This window comes from Salmo salar, unplaced genomic scaffold, assembly GCF_905237065.1.
Source record: "Salmo salar unplaced genomic scaffold, Ssal_v3.1, whole genome shotgun sequence".
In the NCBI taxonomy this organism is placed as follows: domain Eukaryota; kingdom Metazoa; phylum Chordata; class Actinopteri; order Salmoniformes; family Salmonidae; genus Salmo; species Salmo salar.
In genome coordinates, this window is record NW_025550837.1 from 472,501 (window position 1) to 493,031 (window position 20,531).

The window sequence follows — 20,531 nt, forward strand, 5'->3', positions numbered from 1 at the left end:
GACACAAATAATCACACAGCCATTTTCCAAGCGAGGACATGTGTCAATAAAACCCAAAACACAGCTAAATGAAGCACTAACCTTTGACGATCTTCATCAGATGACACTCCTAGGACATTATGTTACACAATACATGTATGTTTTGTTCGATAAAGTTAATATTTATATCCAAAAACAGCATTTTACATTGGCGCGTGATGTTCAGAAAATGTATTCTCACCAAAACGTGAATGTGCACATCAATTTACAAAATACTCATCATAAACGTTGACAAAATATATAACAATTATTTAAAGAATAATAGATAGACTACTCCTGGATGCAACCGCTGTGTCAGATTTTAAAATAGCTTTACGGAGAAAGCATATTTTTCAATATTCTGAGTACAGAGCTCAGCCATCACAGCGACCTATACAGACACCCGCCAAGTTCGGGCGCAACCTAAACTCAGAATTAGTATTACAAATATTCTCTTACCTTTGCTGATCTTCGTCAGAATGCACTCCCAGGACTGCTACTTCCACAAGAAATGTTGTTTTTGTTCGAAATAATCTAATAATTTATGTCCAAATACCTCCGTTTTGTTCGTGCCTTCAGAGCACTATCAAAAGGCATAACGCGCGAGCACGGAACCAGAGACGAAAAGTCTAAATGTTCCATTACCGTTCTTAGAAGCATGTCAAACGCTGTTTAAAATCAATCTTTATGGTATTTTTAACGTAAAATTGCGATAATATTCCAACCGGACAATAGCGTATTCATTTAAGAAGAAAAAGAAGGAACGGCGCGCTCGCGGGACCGCGCATATCCAATCCCTTTTGTCGCCAGGCAGTCCACTCAGTGACTGAGCTCCTATTCTCTGCCCAGTGACAGGAGAATGCTGATAGAACTTTCTGAAGGCTGTTGACAGCCAATGGAAGCCTTAGGAAGTGCAACGTGACCCCACAGAAACTGTAGTTTCGATAGAGAATCAAAAGAAGAACTACAATTCTGACTTTCCACTTCCTGGTTGGATTTTTCTCAGGTTTTTGCCTGCCATATGAGTTCTGTTATACTCACAGACACCATTCAAACAGTTTTAGAAACGTCAGAGTGTTTTCTATCCAAATCTACTAATAATATGCATATTCTAGTAGTAACCAGTTTAATTTGGGTACGTTTTTCATTCGGCCGTGAAAACACTGCCCCCTACACCCCAACAAGAATTAACTTTTTATCCTCCCCTTCCCTGCTACTGCCTCCCCCTCTCTCTCTCCTCCTGTTCCCTCCTACTGCCTCCCCTCCTACTGCCTCTCCTCTCTCTCTCCTCCCCTCCCCTCCTACTGCCTCCCCTTCTCTCTCTCCTCCCCTTCTCTCCTCCTCTCTCCCCTCTCCTCCTGTTCCCTCCTACTTCCTCCCCTTCTCTCTCCTGTCCCCTCCTACTGCTCCCCTTCTCCTCTCTATCTCTCCTCCTCTCTCCCCCTCTCTCTCCTCTCTCTCTTTCTCTCTCCTCCCCTTCCGTCCCCTCCTACTGCCTCTCTCTCTCCTCCTCTCTCCCCCCCCTCCCCAGGTACCAACCTGTGTGCGGAGTCTAATGGTGGGTGCAGCCACCTCTGCCTGTATAAGCCAGTGGGCGTCCAGTGCGCCTGTCCCATTGGGCTGGAGCTGATAGCCGACCTGTCCACCTGCATCGTCCCAGAAGCCTTTCTCCTGTTCTCCCGCCACACAGACATCAGACGCATCTCCTTGGAAACGAACAACAACAACGTGGCCATCCCGCTGACCGGGGTTAAAGAGGCGTCCGCACTCGACTTCGACATCACAGACAACCGCATCTACTGGACAGACATCACATTGAAGGTGAGGAGGTCTCTCTCTCTCTCTCTCTCTCTCTCTCTCTCTCTCTCTCTCTCTCTGTCTCTCTGTCTCTCTGTCTCTCTGTCTCTCTGTCTCTCTGTCTCTCTGTCTCTCTGTCTCTCTGTCTCTCTGTCTCTCTCTCTGTCTCTCTGTCTCTCTGTCTCTCTGTCTCTCTCTCTGTCATATACTGTATCCGTATTTGTTTTATGCTATATAAGTTCTTTGCTCTGTTGCGTTGCCGTGTCTCTTGCTTCTGCTCGCTCTCTCGCTGCCTCTCTCGGCATTGTCGCTCTTCACTATCTCGTTTCTGTCTTCTCTGTCTGTCTCTGTCTCTTCGTCTGTCTCTATCTGTCTCTGTCTTGTCTCTCTCTCTGTCTCTCTATCTCTCTCTGTCTCTGCTCTCTTTCATCTCTCTCTCTATTCTTCTCTCTCTCTCTCTCTGTCTCTATATCTCTACTTCGCTTCTGCCTCTCTCGCTCTTCTCTCGCTCTCTCTCGTCTCTCTCTCTCTCTCTGTCTCTCTGTCTCTCTCTCTCTCTCTCTCTCTCTCTCTCTCTCTCTGGCTCGGAGACGACAGCGTAGCTGAGTATGATGGCCTTTCAGAGGAGCAGAGTGGAAACCGTTCTGTTTTAGTGAAGAAAGTTACTAATGCTGTCTAGGAGGAGGTGGAGGGGTGAGGAGATGGAGGAGGTGGAGGGGGAGGGGGAGGAGGGGGAGGAGGGGGAGGAGATGGTGGAGGGGGAGGAGATGGAGGAGGGGTGGAGGAGGGGGAGGAGGGGGAGGAGGTGAGGAGGGGGTGGAGGGGTGAGGAGGTGGAGGAGGGGGAGGAGGGTGAGGTGGAGGGGGAGGAGATGGAAGGGTGAGGAGGTGGATGAAATAAATTAACACACACACAGTAAAACACAAATGATAAAGCCCAGGTTACCTTCAGCCCATCAGTTGAGGGTAGGAGGCTGATAAAGCCCAGGTTACCTTCAGCCCATCAGTTGAGGGTAGCAGGCTGATAAAGCCCAGGTTACCTTCAGCCCATCAGTTGAGGGTAGCAGGCTGATAAAGCCCAGGTTACCTTCAGCCCATCAGTTGATGGTAGCAGGCTGATAAAGCCCAGGTTACCTTCAGCCCATCAGTTGAGGGTAGCAGGCTGATAAAGCCCAGGTTACCTTCAGCCCATCAGTTGATGTAGCAGGCTGATAAAGCCCAGGTTACCTTCAGCCCATCAGTTGAGGGTAGCAGGCTGATAGAGCCCAGGTTACCTTCAGCCCATCAGTTGAGGGTAGCAGGCTGATAAAGCCCAGGTTACCTTCAGCCCATCAGTTGAGGGTAGCAGGCTGATAAAGCCCAGGTTACCTTCAGCCCATCAGTTGATGCAGCAGGCTGATAAAGCCCAGGTTACCTTCAGCCCATCAGTTGAGGGTAGCAGGCTGATAAAGCCCAGGTTACCTTCAGCCCATCAGTTGAGGGTAGCAGGCTGATAAAGCCCAGGTTACCTTCAGCCCATCAGTTGAGGGTAGCAGGCTGATAAAGCCCAGGTTACCTTCAGCCCATCAGTTGAGGGTAGCAGGCTGATAAAGCCCAGGTTACCTTCAGCCCATCAGTTGAGGGTAGCAGGCTGATAAAGCCCAGGTTACCTTCAGCCCATCAGTTGATGTAGCAGGCTGATAAAGCCCAGGTTACCTTCAGCCCATCAGTTGATGCAGCAGGCTGATAAAGCCCAGGTTACCTTCAGCCCATCAGTTGAGGGTAGCAGGCTGATAAAGCCCAGGTTACCTTCAGCCCATCAGTTGATGCAGCAGGCTGATAAAGCCCAGGTTACCTTCAGCCCATCGGTTGAGGGTAGCAGGCTGATAAAGCCCAGGTTACCTTCAGCCCATCAGTTGAGGGTAGCAGGCTGATAAAGCCCAGGTTACCTTCAGCCCATCAGTTGAGGGTAGCAGGCTGATAAAGCCCAGGTTACCTTCAGCCCATCAGTTGAGGGTAGCAGGCTGATAAAGCCTAGGTTACCTTCAGCCCATCAGTTGAGGGTAGCAGGCTGATAAAGCCCAGGTTACCTTCAGCCCATCAGTTGATGGTAGCAGGCTGATAAAGCCCAGGTTACCTTCAGCCCATCAGTTGAGGGTAGCAGGCTGATAAAGCCCAGGTTACCTTCAGCCCATCAGTTGAGGGTAGCAGGCTGATAAAGCCCAGGTTACCTTCAGCCCATCAGTTGAGGGTAGCAGGCTGATAAAGCCCAGGTTACCTTCAGCCCATCAGTTGAGGGTAGCAGGCTGATAAAGCCCAGGTTACCTTCAGCCCATCAGTTGAGGGTAGCAGGCTGATAAAGCCCAGGTTACCTCCCGGTCACCAGCCTGATTGGCTGATGTACGTAATCTTCTGGAAGAGAGCTGATGATTGGTGGAGGGAGGGAGGAGTTTTTTGTATGGTCCAACAGATTGTTATGACGTTGTGTCTAATGATTGGTTGAGGAGGGAGGGGAGGAGTTACATAATCAGGTGTAAATTATTAACAAACAGCATTTCTACCGTCCCAGACTCCCTCTCCTCTCCTCTCTGCCTCTCCTCTCTGCCTCTCCTCTCTGCCTCTCCTCTCTGCCTCTCCTCTCTGCCTCTCCGCTCCTCTCCTTTCTGCCTCTCCTCTCTGCCTCTCCTCTCTGCCTCTCCTCTCTGCCTCTCCTCTCCTCTCTGCCTCTCCTCTCTCCTCTCTGCCTGGCTGCTGTTTAAATGAGCTGTGAGTCTTCACCCAGGCTCTGAGGTATAAGAGGTCTTTCTTCGCACCCCCCACCTCCTCCTCCCTCCTCCTCCCTCCTCTCTCCTCCCCTTCTCCTCCCCCTCCTCCTCCTCCTCTCCCTCCACCTCCTCCCTCCTCTCTCCCTCCTCTCTCTCCCCCTCCTCCTCCCCCCCTCCTCCCTCCTCCTCCCCCCCTCCTCCTCCTCCTCCTCCAGTATAGGAATCATTTGATGTCTGGAGGTTGAGAACATCATATGTCTGTGACTGTTTCTTAGAGATGCTCTGTATCTCTCAGGGTTTGGTGTTGATAGCAGAGTAGTTGTGGATGTGACATATATAATGATTGTTAATGTTATGCCTGTTTTGTCCACTTCATCATTCCTCAAATGAAGCCAATAGTAACCCCTCTTCCTCTCTCTCCTCTCCTCTCCTCTCCTCTCCTCTCCTCTCCTCTCCTCTCTGCTCTCCTCTCCTCTCCCTCTCTCCTCTCTCTCCTCTCCTCTCCTCTCTCTCCTCTCCTCTCCTCTTCCCTCTCCTCTCCTCTCCTCTCCTCTCCTCTCTCTCCTCTCCTCTCCTCTCCTCTCCTCTCCTCTCTCTCCTCTCCTCTCCTCTTCCTCTCCTCTTCCTCTCCTCTCTCCCCTCTTCCTATCTCCCCTCTTCCTATCTCCCCTCTTCCTCTCTCCTCTCTCCTCTCTCCTCTCTCCTCTCCTCTCCTCTCCTCTCCTCTCCTCTCCTCTCCTCTCCTCTCCTCTTCCTCCCCACCTCTCCTCTTCCTCTCCTCTCCAGACAATCAGTCGTGCGTTTATGAACGGCAGCGCTCTAGAACACGTGGTGGAGTTTGGCCTGGACTACCCAGAAGGCATGGCGGTGGACTGGCTGGGGAAGAATCTGTACTGGGCGGACACGGGGACCAATCGTATCGAGGTGGCCAAGCTGGATGGACAACACAGACAGGTCCTAGTCTGGAAAGATCTGGACAGCCCTCGAGCCCTGGCACTGGACCCTGCTGAAGGGTAGGTACTGGACCCACCCTGCTGAAGTGTTCAGGCTAACAGGTAGCAAGCAAGCTAATGTAATGACTGGTTCAGGCTAACAGCTAGCTAGCAAGCTAATGTAATGGGAATATGAAGACTGGTACAGGCTAACAGCTAGCTAGCAAGCTAATGTAATGACTGGTTCAGGCTAACAGCTAGCTAGCAAGCTAATGTAATGACTGGTTCAGGCTAACAGCTAGCTAGCAAGCTAATGTAATGGGAATATGAAGACTGGTACAGGCTAACAGCTAGCTAGCAAGCTAATGTAATGGGAATGTAATGACTGGTTCAGGCTAACAGCTAGCTAGCAAGCTAATGGGAATATGAAGACTGGTACAGGCTAACAGCTAGCTAGCAAGCTAATGTAATGGGAATGTAATGACTGGTTCAGGCTAACAGCTAGCTAGCAAGCTAATGGGAATATGAAGACTGGTACAGGCTAACAGCTAGCTAGCAAGCTAATGTAATGGGAATGTAATGCCTGGTTCAGGCTAACAGCTAGCTAGCAAGCTAATGGGAATATGAAGACTGGTACAGGCTAACAGCTAGCTAGCAAGCTAATGTAATGGGAATGTAATGACTGGTTCAGGCTAACAGCTAGCTAGCAAGCTAATGGGAATATGAAGACTGGTACAGGCTAACAGCTAGCTAGCAAGCTAATGTAATGGGAATGTAATGACTGGTTCAGGCTAACAGCTAGCTAGCAAGCTAATGTAATAGGAATATGAAGAGACTGGTTCAGGCTAACAGCTAGCTAGCAAGCTAATGTAATGGGAATATGAAGACTGGTTCAGGCTAACAGCTAGCTAGCAAGCTAATGTAATGGGAATATGAAGAGACTAGTTCAGGCTAACAGCTAGCTAGCAAGCTAATGTAATGGGAATATGAAGACTGGTTCAGGCTAACAGCTAGCTAGCAAGCTAATGTAATGGGAATATGAAGAGACTAGTTCAGGCTAACAGCTAGCTAGCAAGCTAATGTAATGGGAATATGAAGACTGGTCCAGGCTAACAGCTAGCTAGTAAGCTAATGTAATCGGAATATGAAGAGACTGGTTCAGGCTAACAGCTAGCTAGCAAGCTAATGTAATAGGAATATGAAGAGACTGGTTCAGGCTAACAGCTAGCTAGCAAGCTAATGTAATGGGAATATGAAGACTGGTTCAGGCTAACAGCTAGCTAGCAAGCTAATGTAATGGGAATATGAAGAGACTAGTTCAGGCTAACAGCTAGCTAGCAAGCTAATGTAATGGGAATATGAAGAGACTAGTTCAGGCTAACAGCTAGCTAGCAAGCTAATGTAATGGGAATATGAAGACTGGTTCAGGCTAACAGCTAGCTAGCAAGCTAATGTAATGGGAATATGAAGACTGGTTCAGGCTAACAGCTAGCTAGCAAGCTAATGTAATGGGAATATGAAGACTGGTCCAGGCTAACAGCTAGCTAGTAAGCTAATGTAATCGGAATATGAAGACTGGTTCAGGCTAACAACTAGCTAGCAAGCTAATGTAATGGGAATATGAAGACTGGTTCAGGCTAACAGCTAGCTAGCAAGCTAATGTAATGGGAATATGAAGACTGGTCCAGGCTAACAGCTAGCTAGGAAGCTAATGTAATGGGAATATGAAGACTGGTTCAGGCTAACAGCTAGCTAGCAAGCTAATGTAATGGGAATATGAAGACTGGTTCAGGCTAACAGCTAGCTAGCAAGCTAATGTAATGACTGGTTCAGGCTAACAGCTAGCTAGCAAGCTAATGTAATGACTGGTTCAGGCTAACAGCTAGCTAGTGATGGACAGGTTTCTGTGTACGTGATGAAAGGTCGGAGATACTGCTCCAAACTCCTCGGCCGGACGGCAAATTGTTTGACTAAGACCTCCTCTGCGAAACGTACAAATTTAATTACAGATTTCTCGACTAAATGTTGACTTAATCTGACCCAAGTTTTAGAGCGAAGAAGACTATATGACCTATACGGTTGCTAGGTAACGAGCTAAGATTCATGGGAAGAGGGTTAGACCCTACAGTAATGTATCGTTCTAGGTTTATGTACTGGACAGAGATTCAGTCTAATCTGTGTTTTAGTCCCTACAGTAATGTATCGTTCTAGGTTTATGTACTGGACAGAGATTCAGTCTAATCTGTGTTTTAGTCCCTACAGTAAATGTATCGTTTCTAGGTTTATGTACTGGACAGAGATTCAGTCTAATCTGTGTTTTAGTCCCTACAGTAATGTATCGTTCTAGGTTTATGTACTGGACAGAGATTCAGTCTAATCTGTGTTTTAGTCCCTACAGTAAATGTATCGTTCTAGGTTTATGTACTGGACAGAGATTCAGTCTAATCTGTGTTTTAGTCCCTACAGTAATGTATCGTTCTAGGTTTATGTACTGGACAGAGATTCAGTCTAATCTGTGTTTTAGTCCCTACAGTAAATGTATCGTTCTAGGTTTATGTACTGGACAGAGATTCAGTCTAATCTGTGTTTTAGTCCCTACAGTAATGTATCGTTCTAGGTTTATGTACTGGACAGAGATTCAGTCTAATCTGTGTTTTAGTCCCTACAGTAATGTATCGTTCTAGGTTTATGTACTGGACAGAGATTCAGTCTAATCTGTGTTTTAGTCCCTACAGTAATGTATCGTTCTAGGTTTATGTACTGGACAGAGATTCAGTCTAATCTGTGTTTTAGTCCCTACAGTAAATGTATCGTTCTAGGTTTATGTACTGGACAGAGATTCAGTCTAATCTGTGTTTTAGTCCCTACAGTAAATGTATCGTTCTAGGTTTATGTACTGGACAGAGATTCAGTCTAATCTGTGTTTTAGTCCCTACAGTAAATGTATCGTTCTAGGTTTATGTACTGGACAGAGATTCAGTCTAATCTGTGTTTTAGTCCCTACAGTAAATGTATCGTTCTAGGTTTATGTACTGGACAGAGATTCAGTCTAATCTGTGTTTTAGTCCCTACAGTAATGTATCGTTCTAGGTTTATGTACTGGACAGAGATTCAGTCTAATCTGTGTTTTAGTCCCTACAGTAATGTATCGTTCTAGGTTTATGTACTGGACAGAGATTCAGTCTAATCTGTGTTTTAGTCCCTACAGTAATGTATTGTTCTAGGTTTATGTACTGGACAGAGATTCAGTCTAATCTGTGTTTTAGTCCCTACAGTAAATGTATCGTTCTAGGTTTATGTACTGGACAGAGATTCAGTCTAATCTGTGTTTTAGTCCCTACAGTAATGTATCGTTCTAGGTTTATGTACTGGACAGAGATTCAGTCTAATCTGTGTTTTAGTCCCTACAGTAATGTATCGTTCTAGGTTTATGTACTGGACAGAGATTCAGTCTAATCTGTGTTTTAGTCCCTACAGTAAATGTATCGTTCCAGGTTTATGTACTGGACAGAGTGGGGCGGGAAGCCTAAAATTGACCGGTCGGCGATGGACGGGACGGGCCGGATAACTCTGGTACCCAACGTGGGCCGAGCCAACGGGCTGACCATCGACTATGCTGAGAGGCGACTTTACTGGACAGACCTGGACACTACGCTCATAGAGTCATCCAACATGCTGGGTGAGTTATATCACACACACACACACACACACACACACACACACACACAGACACAGACACAGACACACACACACACACACACACACACACACACAGACACACACACAGAGACACTCACACACAGAGACACTCACACACAGAGACACTCACACACAGAGACACACACACACACACACAACAGAGACACTCACACACAGAGACACTCACACACAGAGACACTCACACACAGAGACACTCACACTCACACACAGAGACACTCACACACAGAGACACTCACACACAGAGACACTCAACACACAGAGACACTCACACACAGAGACACTCACACACAGAGACACTCACACACAGAGACACTCACACACAGAGACACTCACACACAGAGACACTCACACACAGAGACACTCACACACAGAGACACTCACACACAGAGACACTCACACACAGAGACACTCACACACAGAGACACACACACAGAGAGACACTCACACACAGAGACACTCACACACAGAGACACTCACACACAGAGACACACACACAGAGAGACACACACACAGAGAGACACTCACACACAGAGACACACACACAGTCAGTCAGCTCACTCTTTCATGCTCTCTCCTCTTTGCTTTGACTCTCATATGTCCATCTCTCTCTTTTCCACACTTCCTCTCCTCCTCCTCCTGTCTCCCCCAGGTCTAACTGTTCCCTCTCTCCTCTCCTCCTCCTCCTGTCTCCCCCAGGTCTAACTGTTCCCTCTCTCCTCTCCTCCTCCTCCTGTCTCCCCCAGGTCTAACTGTTCCCTCTCTCCTCTCCTCCTCCTCCTGTCTCCCCCAGGTCTAACTGTTCCCTCTCTCCTCCTCCTCCTCCTGTCTCCCCCAGGTCTAACTGTTCCCTCTCTCCTCTCCTCCTCCTCCTGTCTCCCCCAGGTCTAACTGTTCCCTCTCTCCTCCTCCTCCTCCTCCTGTCTCCCCCGGGTCTAACTGTTCCCTCTCTCCTCCTCCTCCTCCTCCTGTCTCCCCCAGGTCTAACTGTTCCCTCTCTCCTCCTCCTCCTGTCTCCCCCAGGTCTAACTGTTCCCTCTCTCCTCCTCCTCCTCCTCCTGTCTCCCCCAGGTCTAACTGTTCCCTCTCTCCTCTCCTCCTCCTCCTGTCTCCCCCAGGTCTAACTGTTCCCTCTCTCCTCCTCCTCCTGTCCCCCCCAGGTCTAACTGTTCCCTCTCTCCTCTCCTCCTCCTCCTGTCTCCCCCAGGTCTAACTGTTCCCTCTCTCCTCTCCTCCTCCTCCTGTCTCCCCCAGGTCTAACTGTTCCCTCTCTCCTCCTCCTCCTGCTCCCCCCAGGTCTAACTGTTCCCTCTCTCCTCTCCTCCTCCTCCTGTCTCCCCCAGGTCTAACTGTTCCCTCTCTCCTCTCCTCCTCCTCCTGTCTCCCCCAGGTCTAACTGTTCCCTCTCTCTCTCCTCCTCCTCCTGTCCCCCAGGTCTAACTGTTCCCTCTCTCCTCTCCTCCTCCTCCTGTCTCCCCCAGGTCTAACTGTTCCCTCTCTCCTCTCCTCCTCCTCCTGTCTCCCCCAGGTCTAACTGTTCCCTCTCCTCTCCTCCTCCTCCTCCTGTCTCCCCCAGGTCTAACTGTTCCCTCTCTCCTCCTCCTCCTGTCTCCCCCAGGTCTAACTGTTCCCTCTCTCCTCCTCCTCCTGTCTCCCCCAGGTCTAACTGTTCCCTCTCTCCTCTCCTCCTCCTCCTGTCTCCCCCAGGTCTAACTGTTCCCTCTCTCCTCCTCCTCCTCCTGTCTCCCCCAGGTCTAACTGTTCCCTCTCTCCTCTCCTCCTCCTCCTGTCTCCCCCAGGTCTAACTGTTCCCTCTCTCCTCCTCCTCCTCCTCCTGTCTCCCCCAGGTCTAACTGTTCCCTCTCTCCTCCTCCTCCTCCTCCTGTCTCCCCCAGGTCTAACTGTTCCCTCTCTCCTCCTCCTCCTCCTCCTGTCTCCCCCAGGTCTAACTGTTCCCTCTCTCCTCTCCTCCTCCTCCTGTCTCCCCCAGGTCTAACTGTTCCCTCTCTCCTCTCCTCCTCCTCCTGTCTCCCCCAGGTCTAACTGTTCCCTCTCTCCTCTCCTCCTCCTCCTGTCTCCCCCAGGTCTAACTGTTCCCTCTCTCCTCTCCTCCTCCTCCTGTCTCCCCCAGGTCTAACTGTTCCCTCTCTCCTCCTCCTCCTCCTCCTGTCTCCCCCAGGTCTAACTGTTCCTCTCTCCTCTCCTCCTCCTCCTGTCTCCCCCAGGTCTAACTGTTCCCTCTCTCCTCTCCTCCTCCTCCTGTCTCCCCCAGGTCTAACTGTTCCCTCTCTCCTCTCCTCCTCCTCCTGTCTCCCCCAGGTCTAACTGTTCCCTCTCTCTCCTCCTCCTCCTGTCTCCCCCAGGTCTAACTGTTCCCTCTCTCCTCTCCTCCTCCTCCTGTCTCCCCCAGGTCTAACTGTTCCCTCTCTCCTCCTCCTCCTGTCTCCCCCAGGTCTAACTGTTCCCTCTCTCCTCTCCTCCTCCTCCTGTCTCCCCCAGGTCTAACTGTTCCCTCTCTCCTCCTCCTCCTCCTGTCTCCCCCAGGTCTAACTGTTCCCTCTCTCCTCTCCTCCTCCTCCTGTCTCCCCCAGGTCTAACTGTTCCCTCTCTCCTCCTCCTCCTCCTCCTGTCTCCCCCAGGTCTAACTGTTCCCTCTCTCCTCCTCCTCCTCCTGTCTCCCCCAGGTCTAACTGTTCCCTCTCTCCTCCTCCTCCTCCTCCTGTCTCCCCCAGGTCTAACTGTTCCCTCTCTCCTCCTCCTCCTCCTGTCTCCCCCAGGTCTAACTGTTCCCTCTCTCCTCTCCTCCTCCTCCTGTCTCCCCCAGGTCTAACTGTTCCCTCTCTCCTCTCCTCCTCCTCCTGTCTCCCCCAGGTCTAACTGTTCCCTCTCTCCTCCTCCTCCTCCTGTCTCCCCCAGGTCTAACTGTTCCCTCTCTCCTCCTCCTCCTCCTGTCTCCCCCAGGTCTAACTGTTCCCTCTCTCCTCTCCTCCTCCTCCTGTCTCCCCCAGGTCTAACTGTTCCCTCTCTCCTCCTCCTCCTCCTGTCTCCCCCCAGGTCTAACTGTTCCCTCTCTCCTCCTCCTCCTCCTCCTGTCTCCCCCAGGTCTAACTGTTCCCTCTCTCCTCCTCCTCCTCCTGTCTCCCCCAGGTCTAACTGTTCCCTCTCTCCTCTCCTCCTCCTCCTGTCTCCCCAGGTCTAACTGTTCCCTCTCTCCTCTCCTCCTCCTCCTGTCTCCCCCAGGTCTAACTGTTCCCTCTCTCCTCCTCCTCCTCCTCCTGTCTCCCCCAGGTCTAACTGTTCCCTCTCTCCTCTCCTCCTCCTCCTGTCTCCCCCAGGTCTAACTGTTCCCTCTCTCTCTCCTCCTCCTCCTGTCTCCCCCAGGTCTAACTGTTCCCTCTCTCCTCTCCTCCTCCTCCTGTCTCCCCCAGGTCTAACTGTTCCCTCTCTCCTCCTCCTCCTCCTCCTGTCTCCCCCAGGTCTAACTGTTCCCTCTCTCCTCCTCCTCCTGTCTCCCCAGGTCTAACTGTTCCCTCTCTCCTCTCCTCCTCCTCCTGTCTCCCCCAGGTCTAACTGTTCCCTCTCTCCTCTCCTCCTCCTCCTGTCTCCCCAGGTCTAACTGTTCCCTCTCTCCTCCTCCTCCTCCTCCTGTCTCCCCCAGGTCTAACTGTTCCCTCTCTCCTCTCCTCCTCCTCCTGTCTCCCCCAGGTCTAACTGTTCCCTCTCTCCTCTCCTCCTCCTCCTGTCTCCCCAGGTCTAACTGTTCCCTCTCTCCTCTCCTCCTCCTCCTGTCTCCCCAGGTCTAACTGTTCCCTCTCTCCTCTCCTCCTCCTCCTGTCTCCCCCAGGTCTAACTGTTCCCTCTCTCCTCTCCTCCTCCTCCTGTCTCCCCCAGGTCTAACTGTTCCCTCTCTCTCTCCTCCTCCTCCTGTCTCCCCCAGGTCTAACTGTTCCCTCTCTCCTCTCCTCCTCCTCCTGTCTCCCCCAGGTCTAACTGTTCCCTCTCTCCTCTCCTCCTCCTCCTGTCTCCCCCAGGTCTAACTGTTCCCTCTCTCCTCTCCTCCTCCTCCTGTCTCCCCCAGGTCTAACTGTTCCCTCTCTCCTCTCCTCCTCCTCCTGTCTCCCCCAGGTCTAACTGTTCCCTCTCTCCTCTCCTCCTCCTCCTGTCTCCCCCAGGTCTAACTGTTCCCTCTCTCTCTCCTCCTCCTCCTGTCTCCCCAGGTCTAACTGTTCCCTCTCTCCTCTCCTCCTCCTCCTGTCTCCCCCAGGTCTAACTGTTCCTCTCTCTCCTCCTCCTCCTGTCTCCCCCAGGTCTAACTGTTCCCTCTCTCCTCTCCTCCTCCTCCTGTCTCCCCCAGGTCTAACTGTTCCCTCTCTCCTCTCCTCCTCCTCCTGTCTCCCCCAGGTCTAACTGTTCCCTCTCTCCTCTCCTCCTCCTCCTGTCTCCCCCAGGTCTAACTGTTCCCTCTCTCCTCTCCTCCTCCTCCTGTCTCCCCAGGTCTAACTGTTCCCTCTCTCCTCTCCTCCTCCTCCTGTCTCCCCCAGGTCTAACTGTTCCCTCTCTCCTCCTCCTCCTCCTGTCTCCCCCAGGTCTAACTGTTCCCTCTCTCCTCTCCTCCTCCTCCTGTCTCCCCAGGTCTAACTGTTCCCTCTCTCCTCTCCTCCTCCTCCTGTCTCCCCCAGGTCTAACTGTTCCCTCTCTCCTCTCCTCCTCCTCCTGCTCTCCCCCAGGTCTAACTGTTCCCTCTCTCCTCTCCTCCTCCTCCTGTCTCCCCAGGTCTAACTGTTCCCTCTCTCTCCTCTCCTCCTCCTCCTGTCTCCCCAGGTCTAACTGTTCCCTCTCTCCTCTCCTCCTCCTCCTGTCTCCCCCAGGTCTAACTGTTCCCTCTCTCCTCCTCCTCCTCCTGTCTCCCCCAGGTCTAACTGTTCCCTCTCTCCTCCTCCTCCTCCTCCTGTCTCCCCCAGGTCTAACTGTTCCCTCTCTCCTCCTCCTCCTCCTGTCTCCCCCAGGTCTAACTGTTCCCTCTCTCCTCCTCCTCCTCCTCCTGTCTCCCCCAGGTCTAACTGTTCCCTCTCTCCTCTCCTCCTCCTCCTGTCTCCCCCAGGTCTAACTGTTCCCTCTCTCCTCTCCTCCTCCTCCTGTCTCCCCCAGGTCTAACTGTTCCCTCTCTCTCTCCTCCTCCTCCTGTCTCCCCCAGGTCTAACTGTTCCCTCTCTCCTCCTCCTCCTCCTGTCTCCCCCAGGTCTAACTGTTCCCTCTCTCCTCCTCCTCCTCCTCCTGTCTCCCCCAGGTCTAACTGTTCCCTCTCTCCTCTCCTCCTCCTCCTGTCTCCCCCAGGTCTAACTGTTCCCTCTCTCCTCTCCTCCTCCTCCTGTCTCCCCAGGTCTAACTGTTCCCTCTCTCCTCTCCTCCTCCTCCTGTCTCCCCCAGGTCTAACTGTTCCCTCTCTCCTCTCCTCCTCCTCCTGTCTCCCCCAGGTCTAACTGTTCCCTCTCTCCTCTCCTCCTCCTCCTGTCTCCCCCAGGTCTAACTGTTCCCTCTCTCCTCCTCCTCCTCCTGTCTCCCCCAGGGTCTAACTGTTCCCTCTCTCCTCTCCTCCTCCTCCTGTCTCCCCCAGGTCTAACTGTTCCCTCTCTCCCTCCTCCTCCTCCTGTCTCCCCCAGGTCTAACTGTTCCCTCTCTCCTCTCCTCCTCCTCCTGTCTCCCCCAGGTCTAACTGTTCCCTCTCTCCTCTCCTCCTCCTCCTGTCTCCCCCAGGTCTAACTGTTCCCTCTCTCCTCTCCTCCTCCTCCTGTCTCCCCAGGTCTAACTGTTCCCTCTCTCCTCCTCCTCCTCCTCCTGTCTCCCCCAGGTCTAACTGTTCCCTCTCTCCTCCTCCTCCTCCTGTCTCCCCCAGGTCTAACTGTTCCCTCTCTCCTCTCCTCCTCCTCCTGTCTCCCCCAGGTCTAACTGTTCCCTCTCTCCTCTCCTCCTCCTCCTGTCTCCCCCAGGTCTAACTGTTCCCTCTCTCCTCTCCTCCTCCTCCTGTCTCCCCCAGGTCTAACTGTTCCCTCTCTCCTCTCCTCCTCCTCCTGTCTCCCCCAGGTCTAACTGTTCCCTCTCTCCTCCTCCTCCTCCTGTCTCCCCAGGTCTAACTGTTCCCTCTCTCTCTCCTCCTCCTCCTGTCTCCCCCAGGTCTAACTGTTCCCTCTCTCCTCTCCTCCTCCTCCTGTCTCCCCCAGGTCTAACTGTTCCCTCTCTCCTCCTCCTCCTCCTGTCTCCCCCAGGTCTAACTGTTCCCTCTCTCCTCCTCCTCCTCCTCCCGTCTCCCCCAGGTCTAACTGTTCCCTCTCTCCTCTCCTCCTCCTCCTGTCTCCCCCAGGTCTAACTGTTCCCTCTCTCCTCTCCTCCTCCTCCTGTCTCCCCCAGGTCTAACTGTTCCCTCTCTCCTCTCCTCCTCCTCCTGTCTCCCCCAGGTCTAACTGTTCCCTCTCTCCTCCTCCTCCTCCTGTCTCCCCCAGGTCTAACTGTTCCCTCTCTCCTCCTCCTCCTCCTCCTGTCTCCCCCAGGTCTAACTGTTCCCTCTCTCCTCCTCCTCCTCCTCCTGTCTCCCCCAGGTCTAACTGTTCCCTCTCTCTCTCCTCCTCCTCCTGTCTCCCCCAGGTCTAACTGTTCCCTCTCTCCTCTCCTCCTCCTCCTGTCTCCCCCAGGTCTAACTGTTCCCTCTCTCCTCTCTCCTCCTCCTGTCTCCCCCAGGTCTAACTGTTCCCTCTCTCCTCCTCCTCCTCCTCCTGTCTCCCCCAGGTCTAACTGTTCCCTCTCTCCTCTCCTCCTCCTGTCTCCCCCAGGTCTAACTGTTCCCTCTCTCCTCTCCTCCTCCTCCTGTCTCCCCCAGGTCTAACTGTTCCCTCTCTCCTCTCCTCCTCCTCCTGTCTCCCCAGGTCTAACTGTTCCCTCTCTCCTCCTCCTCCTCCTCCTGTCTCCCCCAGGTCTAACTGTTCCCTCTCTCCTCCTCCTCCTCCTCCTGTCTCCCCCAGGTCTAACTGTTCCCTCTCTCCTCCTCCTCCTCCTGTCTCCCCCAGGTCTAACTGTTCCCTCTCTCCTCTCCTCCTCCTCCTGTCTCCCCCAGGTCTAACTGTTCCCTCTCTCCTCCTCCTCCTCCTCCTGTCTCCCCCAGGTCTAACTGTTCCCTCTCTCCTCTCCTCCTCCTCCTGTCTCCCCCAGGTCTAACTGTTCCCTCTCTCCTCTCCTCCTCCTCCTGTCTCCCCCAGGTCTAACTGTTCCCTCTCTCTCTCCTCCTCCTCCTGTCTCCCCCAGGTCTAACTGTTCCCTCTCTCCTCTCCTCCTCCTCCCTGTCTCCCCAGGTCTAACTGTTCCCTCTCTCCTCCTCCTCCTCCTCCTGTCTCCCCCAGGTCTAACTGTTTCCCTCTCTCCTCCTCCTCCTCCTGTCTCCCCCAGGTCTAACTGTTCCCTCTCTCCTCTCCTCCTCCTCCTGTCTCCCCAGGTCTAACTGTTCCCTCTCTCTCTCCTCCTCCTCCTGTCTCCCCCAGGTCTAACTGTTTCCCTCTCTCCTCCTCCTCCTCCTCCTGTCTCCCCCAGGTCTAACTGTTCCCTCTCTCCTCTCCTCCTCCTCCTGTCTCCCCCAGGTCTAACTGTTCCCTCTCTCCTCTCCTCCTCCTCCTGTCTCCCCCAGGTCTAACTGTTCCCTCTCTCCTCTCCTCCTCCTCCTGTCTCCCCCAGGTCTAACTGTTCCCTCTCTCCTCTCCTCCTCCTCCTGTCTCCCCAGGTCTAACTGTTCCCTCTCTCCTCTCCTCCTCCTCCTGTCTCCCCCAGGTCTAACTGTTCCCTCTCTCCTCTCCTCCTCCTCCTGTCTCCCCCAGGTCTAACTGTTCCCTCTCTCCTCTCCTCCTCCTCCTGTCTCCCCAGGTCTAACTGTTCCCTCTCTCCTCTCCTCCTCCTCCTGTCTCCCCCAGGTCTAACTGTTCCCTCTCTCCTCTCCTCCTCCTCCTGTCTCCCCCAGGTCTAACTGTTCCCTCTCTCCTCTCCTCCTCCTCCTGCTCTCCCCCAGGTCTAACTGTTCCCTCTCTCCTCCTCCTCCTCCTCCTGTCTCCCCCAGGTCTAACTGTTCCCTCTCTCCTCCTCCTCCTCCTCCTGTCTCCCCCAGGTCTAACTGTTCCCTCTCTCCTCTCCTCCTCCTCCTGTCTCCCCCAGGTCTAACTGTTCCCTCTCTCCTCTCCTCCTCCTCCTGTCTCCCCCAGGTCTAACTGTTCCCTCTCTCCTCTCCTCCTCCTCCTGTCTCCCCCAGGTCTAACTGTTCCTCTCTCTCTCCTCCTCCTCCTGTCTCCCCCAGGTCTAACTGTTCCTCTCTCTCCTCCTCCTCCTGTCTCCCCCAGGTCTAACTGTTCCCTCTCTCCTCCTCCTCCTCCTCCTGTCTCCCCCAGGTCTAACTGTTCCCTCTCTCTCCTCCTCCTCCTGTCTCCCCCAGGTCTAACTGTTCCCTCTCTCTCTCCTCCTCCTCCTGTCTCCCCCAGGTCTAACTGTTCCCTCTCTCCTCCTCCTCCTCCTCCTGTCTCCCCCAGGTCTAACTGTTCCCTCTCTCTCCTCCTCCTCCTGTCTCCCCCAGGTCTAACTGTTCCCTCTCTCTCTCCTCCTCCTCCTGTCTCCCCCCCAGGTCTAACTGTTCCCTCTCTCCTCCTCCTCCTCCTCCTGTCTCCCCCAGGTCTAACTGTTCCCTCTCTCCTCCTCCTCCTGTCTCCCCCAGGTCTAACTGTTCCCTCTCTCCTCTCCTCCTCCTCCTGTCTCCCCCAGGTCTAACTGTTCCCTCTCTCCTCCTCCTCCTCCTGTCTCCCCAGGTCTAACTGTTCCCTCTCTCCCTCCTCCTCCTCCTGTCTCCCCCAGGTCTAACTGTTCCCTCTCTCCTCTCCTCCTCCTCCTGTCTCCCCCAGGTCTAACTGTTCCCTCTCTCCTCTCCTCCTCCTCCTGTCTCCCCCAGGTCTAACTGTTCCTCTCTCTCCTCCTCCTCCTCCTGTCTCCCCAGGTCTAACTGTTCCCTCTCTCCTCTCCTCCTCCTCCTGTCTCCCCCAGGTCTAACTGTTCCCTCTCTCCTCTCCTCCTCCTGTCTCCCCCAGGTCTAACTGTTCCCTCTCTCTCTCCTCCTCCTCCTGTCTCCCCAGGTCTAACTGTTCCCTCTCTCCTCTCCCTCCTCCTCCTGTCTCCCCCAGGTCTAACTGTTCCCTCTCTCCTCTCCTCCTCCTCCTGTCTCCCCCAGGTCTAACTGTTCCCTCTCTCCTCCTCCTCCTCCTGTCTCCCCCAGGTCTAACTGTTCCCTCTCTCCTCTCCTCCTCCTCCTGTCTCCCCCAGGTCTAACTGTTCCCTCTCTCCTCCTCCTCCTCCTCCTGTCTCCCCAGGTCTAACTGTTCCCTCTCTCCTCTCCCTCCTCCTCCTGTCTCCCCCAGGTCTAACTGTTCCCTCTCTCCTCCTCCTCCTCCTGTCTCCCCCAGGTCTAACTGTTCCCTCTCTCCTCTCCTCCTCCTCCTGTCTCCCCCAGGTCTAACTGTTCCCTCTCTCCTCCTCCTCCTCCTCCTGTCTCCCCCAGGTCTAACTGTTCCCTCTCTCCTCTCCTCCTCCTCCTGTCTCCCCCAGGTCTAACTGTTCCCTCTCTCCTCTCCTCCTCCTCCTGTCTCCCCCAGGTCTAACTGTTCCCTCTCTCCTCTCCTCCTCCTCCTGTCTCCCCCAGGTCTAACTGTTCCCTCTCTCCTCTCCTCCTCCTCCTGTCTCCCCAGGTCTAACTGTTCCCTCTCTCCTCTCCTCCTCCTCCTGTCTCCCCCAGGGTCTAACTGTTCCCTCTCTCTCTCCTCCTCCTCCTGTCTCCCCCAGGTCTAACTGTTCCCTCTCTCCTCCTCCTCCTCCTCCTGTCTCCCCCCAGGTCTAACTGTTTCCCTCTCTCCTCTCCTCCTCCTCCTGTCTCCCCCCAGGTCTAACTGTTCCCTCTCTCCTCTCCTCCTCCTCCTGTCTCCCCAGGTCTAACTGTTTCCCTCTCTCCTCCTCCTCCTCCTGTCTCCCCAGGTCTAACTGTTCCCTCTCTCCTCTCCTCCTCCTGTCTCCCCCAGGTCTAACTGTTCCCTCTCTCCTCTCCTCCTCCTCCTGTCTCCCCAGGTCTAACTGTTCCCTCTCTCCTCTCCTCCTCCTCCTGTCTCCCCCAGGTCTAACTGTTCCCTCTCTCCTCTCCTCCTCCTCCTGTCTCCCCCAGGTCTAACTGTTCCCTCTCTCCTCTCCTCCTCCTCCTGTCTCCCCCAGGTCTAACTGTTCCCCTCTCTCCTCCTCCTCCTGTCTCCCCAGGTCTAACTGTTCCCTCTCTCCTCTCTCCTCCTCCTGTCTCCCCAGGTCTAACTGTTCCCTCTCTCCTCTCCTCCTCCTCCTGTCTCCCCCAGGTCTAACTGTTCCCTCTCTCCTCTCCTCCTCCTCCTGTCTCCCCCAGGTCTAACTGTTCCCTCTCTCCTCTCCTCCTCCTCCTGTCTCCCCAGGTCTAACTGTTCCCTCTCTCCTCTCCTCCTCCTCCTGTCTCCCCCAGGTCTAACTGTTCCCTCTCTCCTCCTCCTCCTCCTCCTGTCCCCCCAGGTCTGGATCGTGAGGTTATAGCTGATGACCTCCCTCACCCTTTTGGTCTGACCCAGTACCAGGACTACATCTATTGGACGGACTGGTCTCAGCGCAGCATCGAACGGGCCAATAAGACATCGGGTCAGAACCGTACGGTCATCCAGGGTCACCTAGACTACGTGATGGACATCTTGGTCTTCCACTCGTCTCGCCGGGGGCTGGGCAGCCTGCGCCTCCACCAATGGGCAATGCTCACACCTCTGTCTGGCTGTACCAATCAGCAGCTTCGTCTGCGGATGCCCCGCCCACTTCTCCCTCAACTATGACAACAAGACCTGCAGTGGTGAGACACACACACACACACACACACACACACTGTACTAGGTCTGTAACTCTCACAGCATAGCCAAGAAAAACAGCCACAGGCCGTTATTCCTCCTCCACCAAACTTTACAGTTGGCACTATGCATTGGGGCAGGTAGCGTTTCTCCTGGCATCCGCTAAACCCAGATTCATCCGTCAGACTGCCAGACGGTGAGCGTGATTCATCCCTCCAGTGAAAGCGTTTCCGCTGCCCAAGAGCTTTACACCAGTCCAGCCGGCGCTTGGCATTACCGTGTTGTTCTTTGGGTTTTGTGTGCGGCTGCTGGGCGCGAAACCCATTTCATGAAGCTCACGACGAACGTTGCTCCGGATTGTTTTTACTTGCCCACACGTTTCCAGCACTCGGCTGTTTCTGTGAGCTTGTG

At 53.6% G+C, this 20,531-nt stretch overlaps 1 protein-coding gene across 1 annotated transcript in view; it reads left to right on the plus strand.

Moving 5' to 3' along the window:
• LOC106593493 (low-density lipoprotein receptor-related protein 6) overlaps window positions 1-20,181 on the plus strand; it is a 78,300-nt gene extending 58,119 nt beyond the window's left edge. The window contains 5 exon segments of the mRNA XM_045713962.1: window positions 1,550-1,839; window positions 5,345-5,571; window positions 8,985-9,169; window positions 19,801-19,993; window positions 19,995-20,181. Coding sequence (XP_045569918.1) covers window positions 1,550-1,839; window positions 5,345-5,571; window positions 8,985-9,169; window positions 19,801-19,993; window positions 19,995-20,166 — 1,067 coding nt within the window. The 3' untranslated portion in view covers window positions 20,167-20,181.
• The last annotated feature ends 350 nt before the right edge of the window (window positions 20,182-20,531 follow it).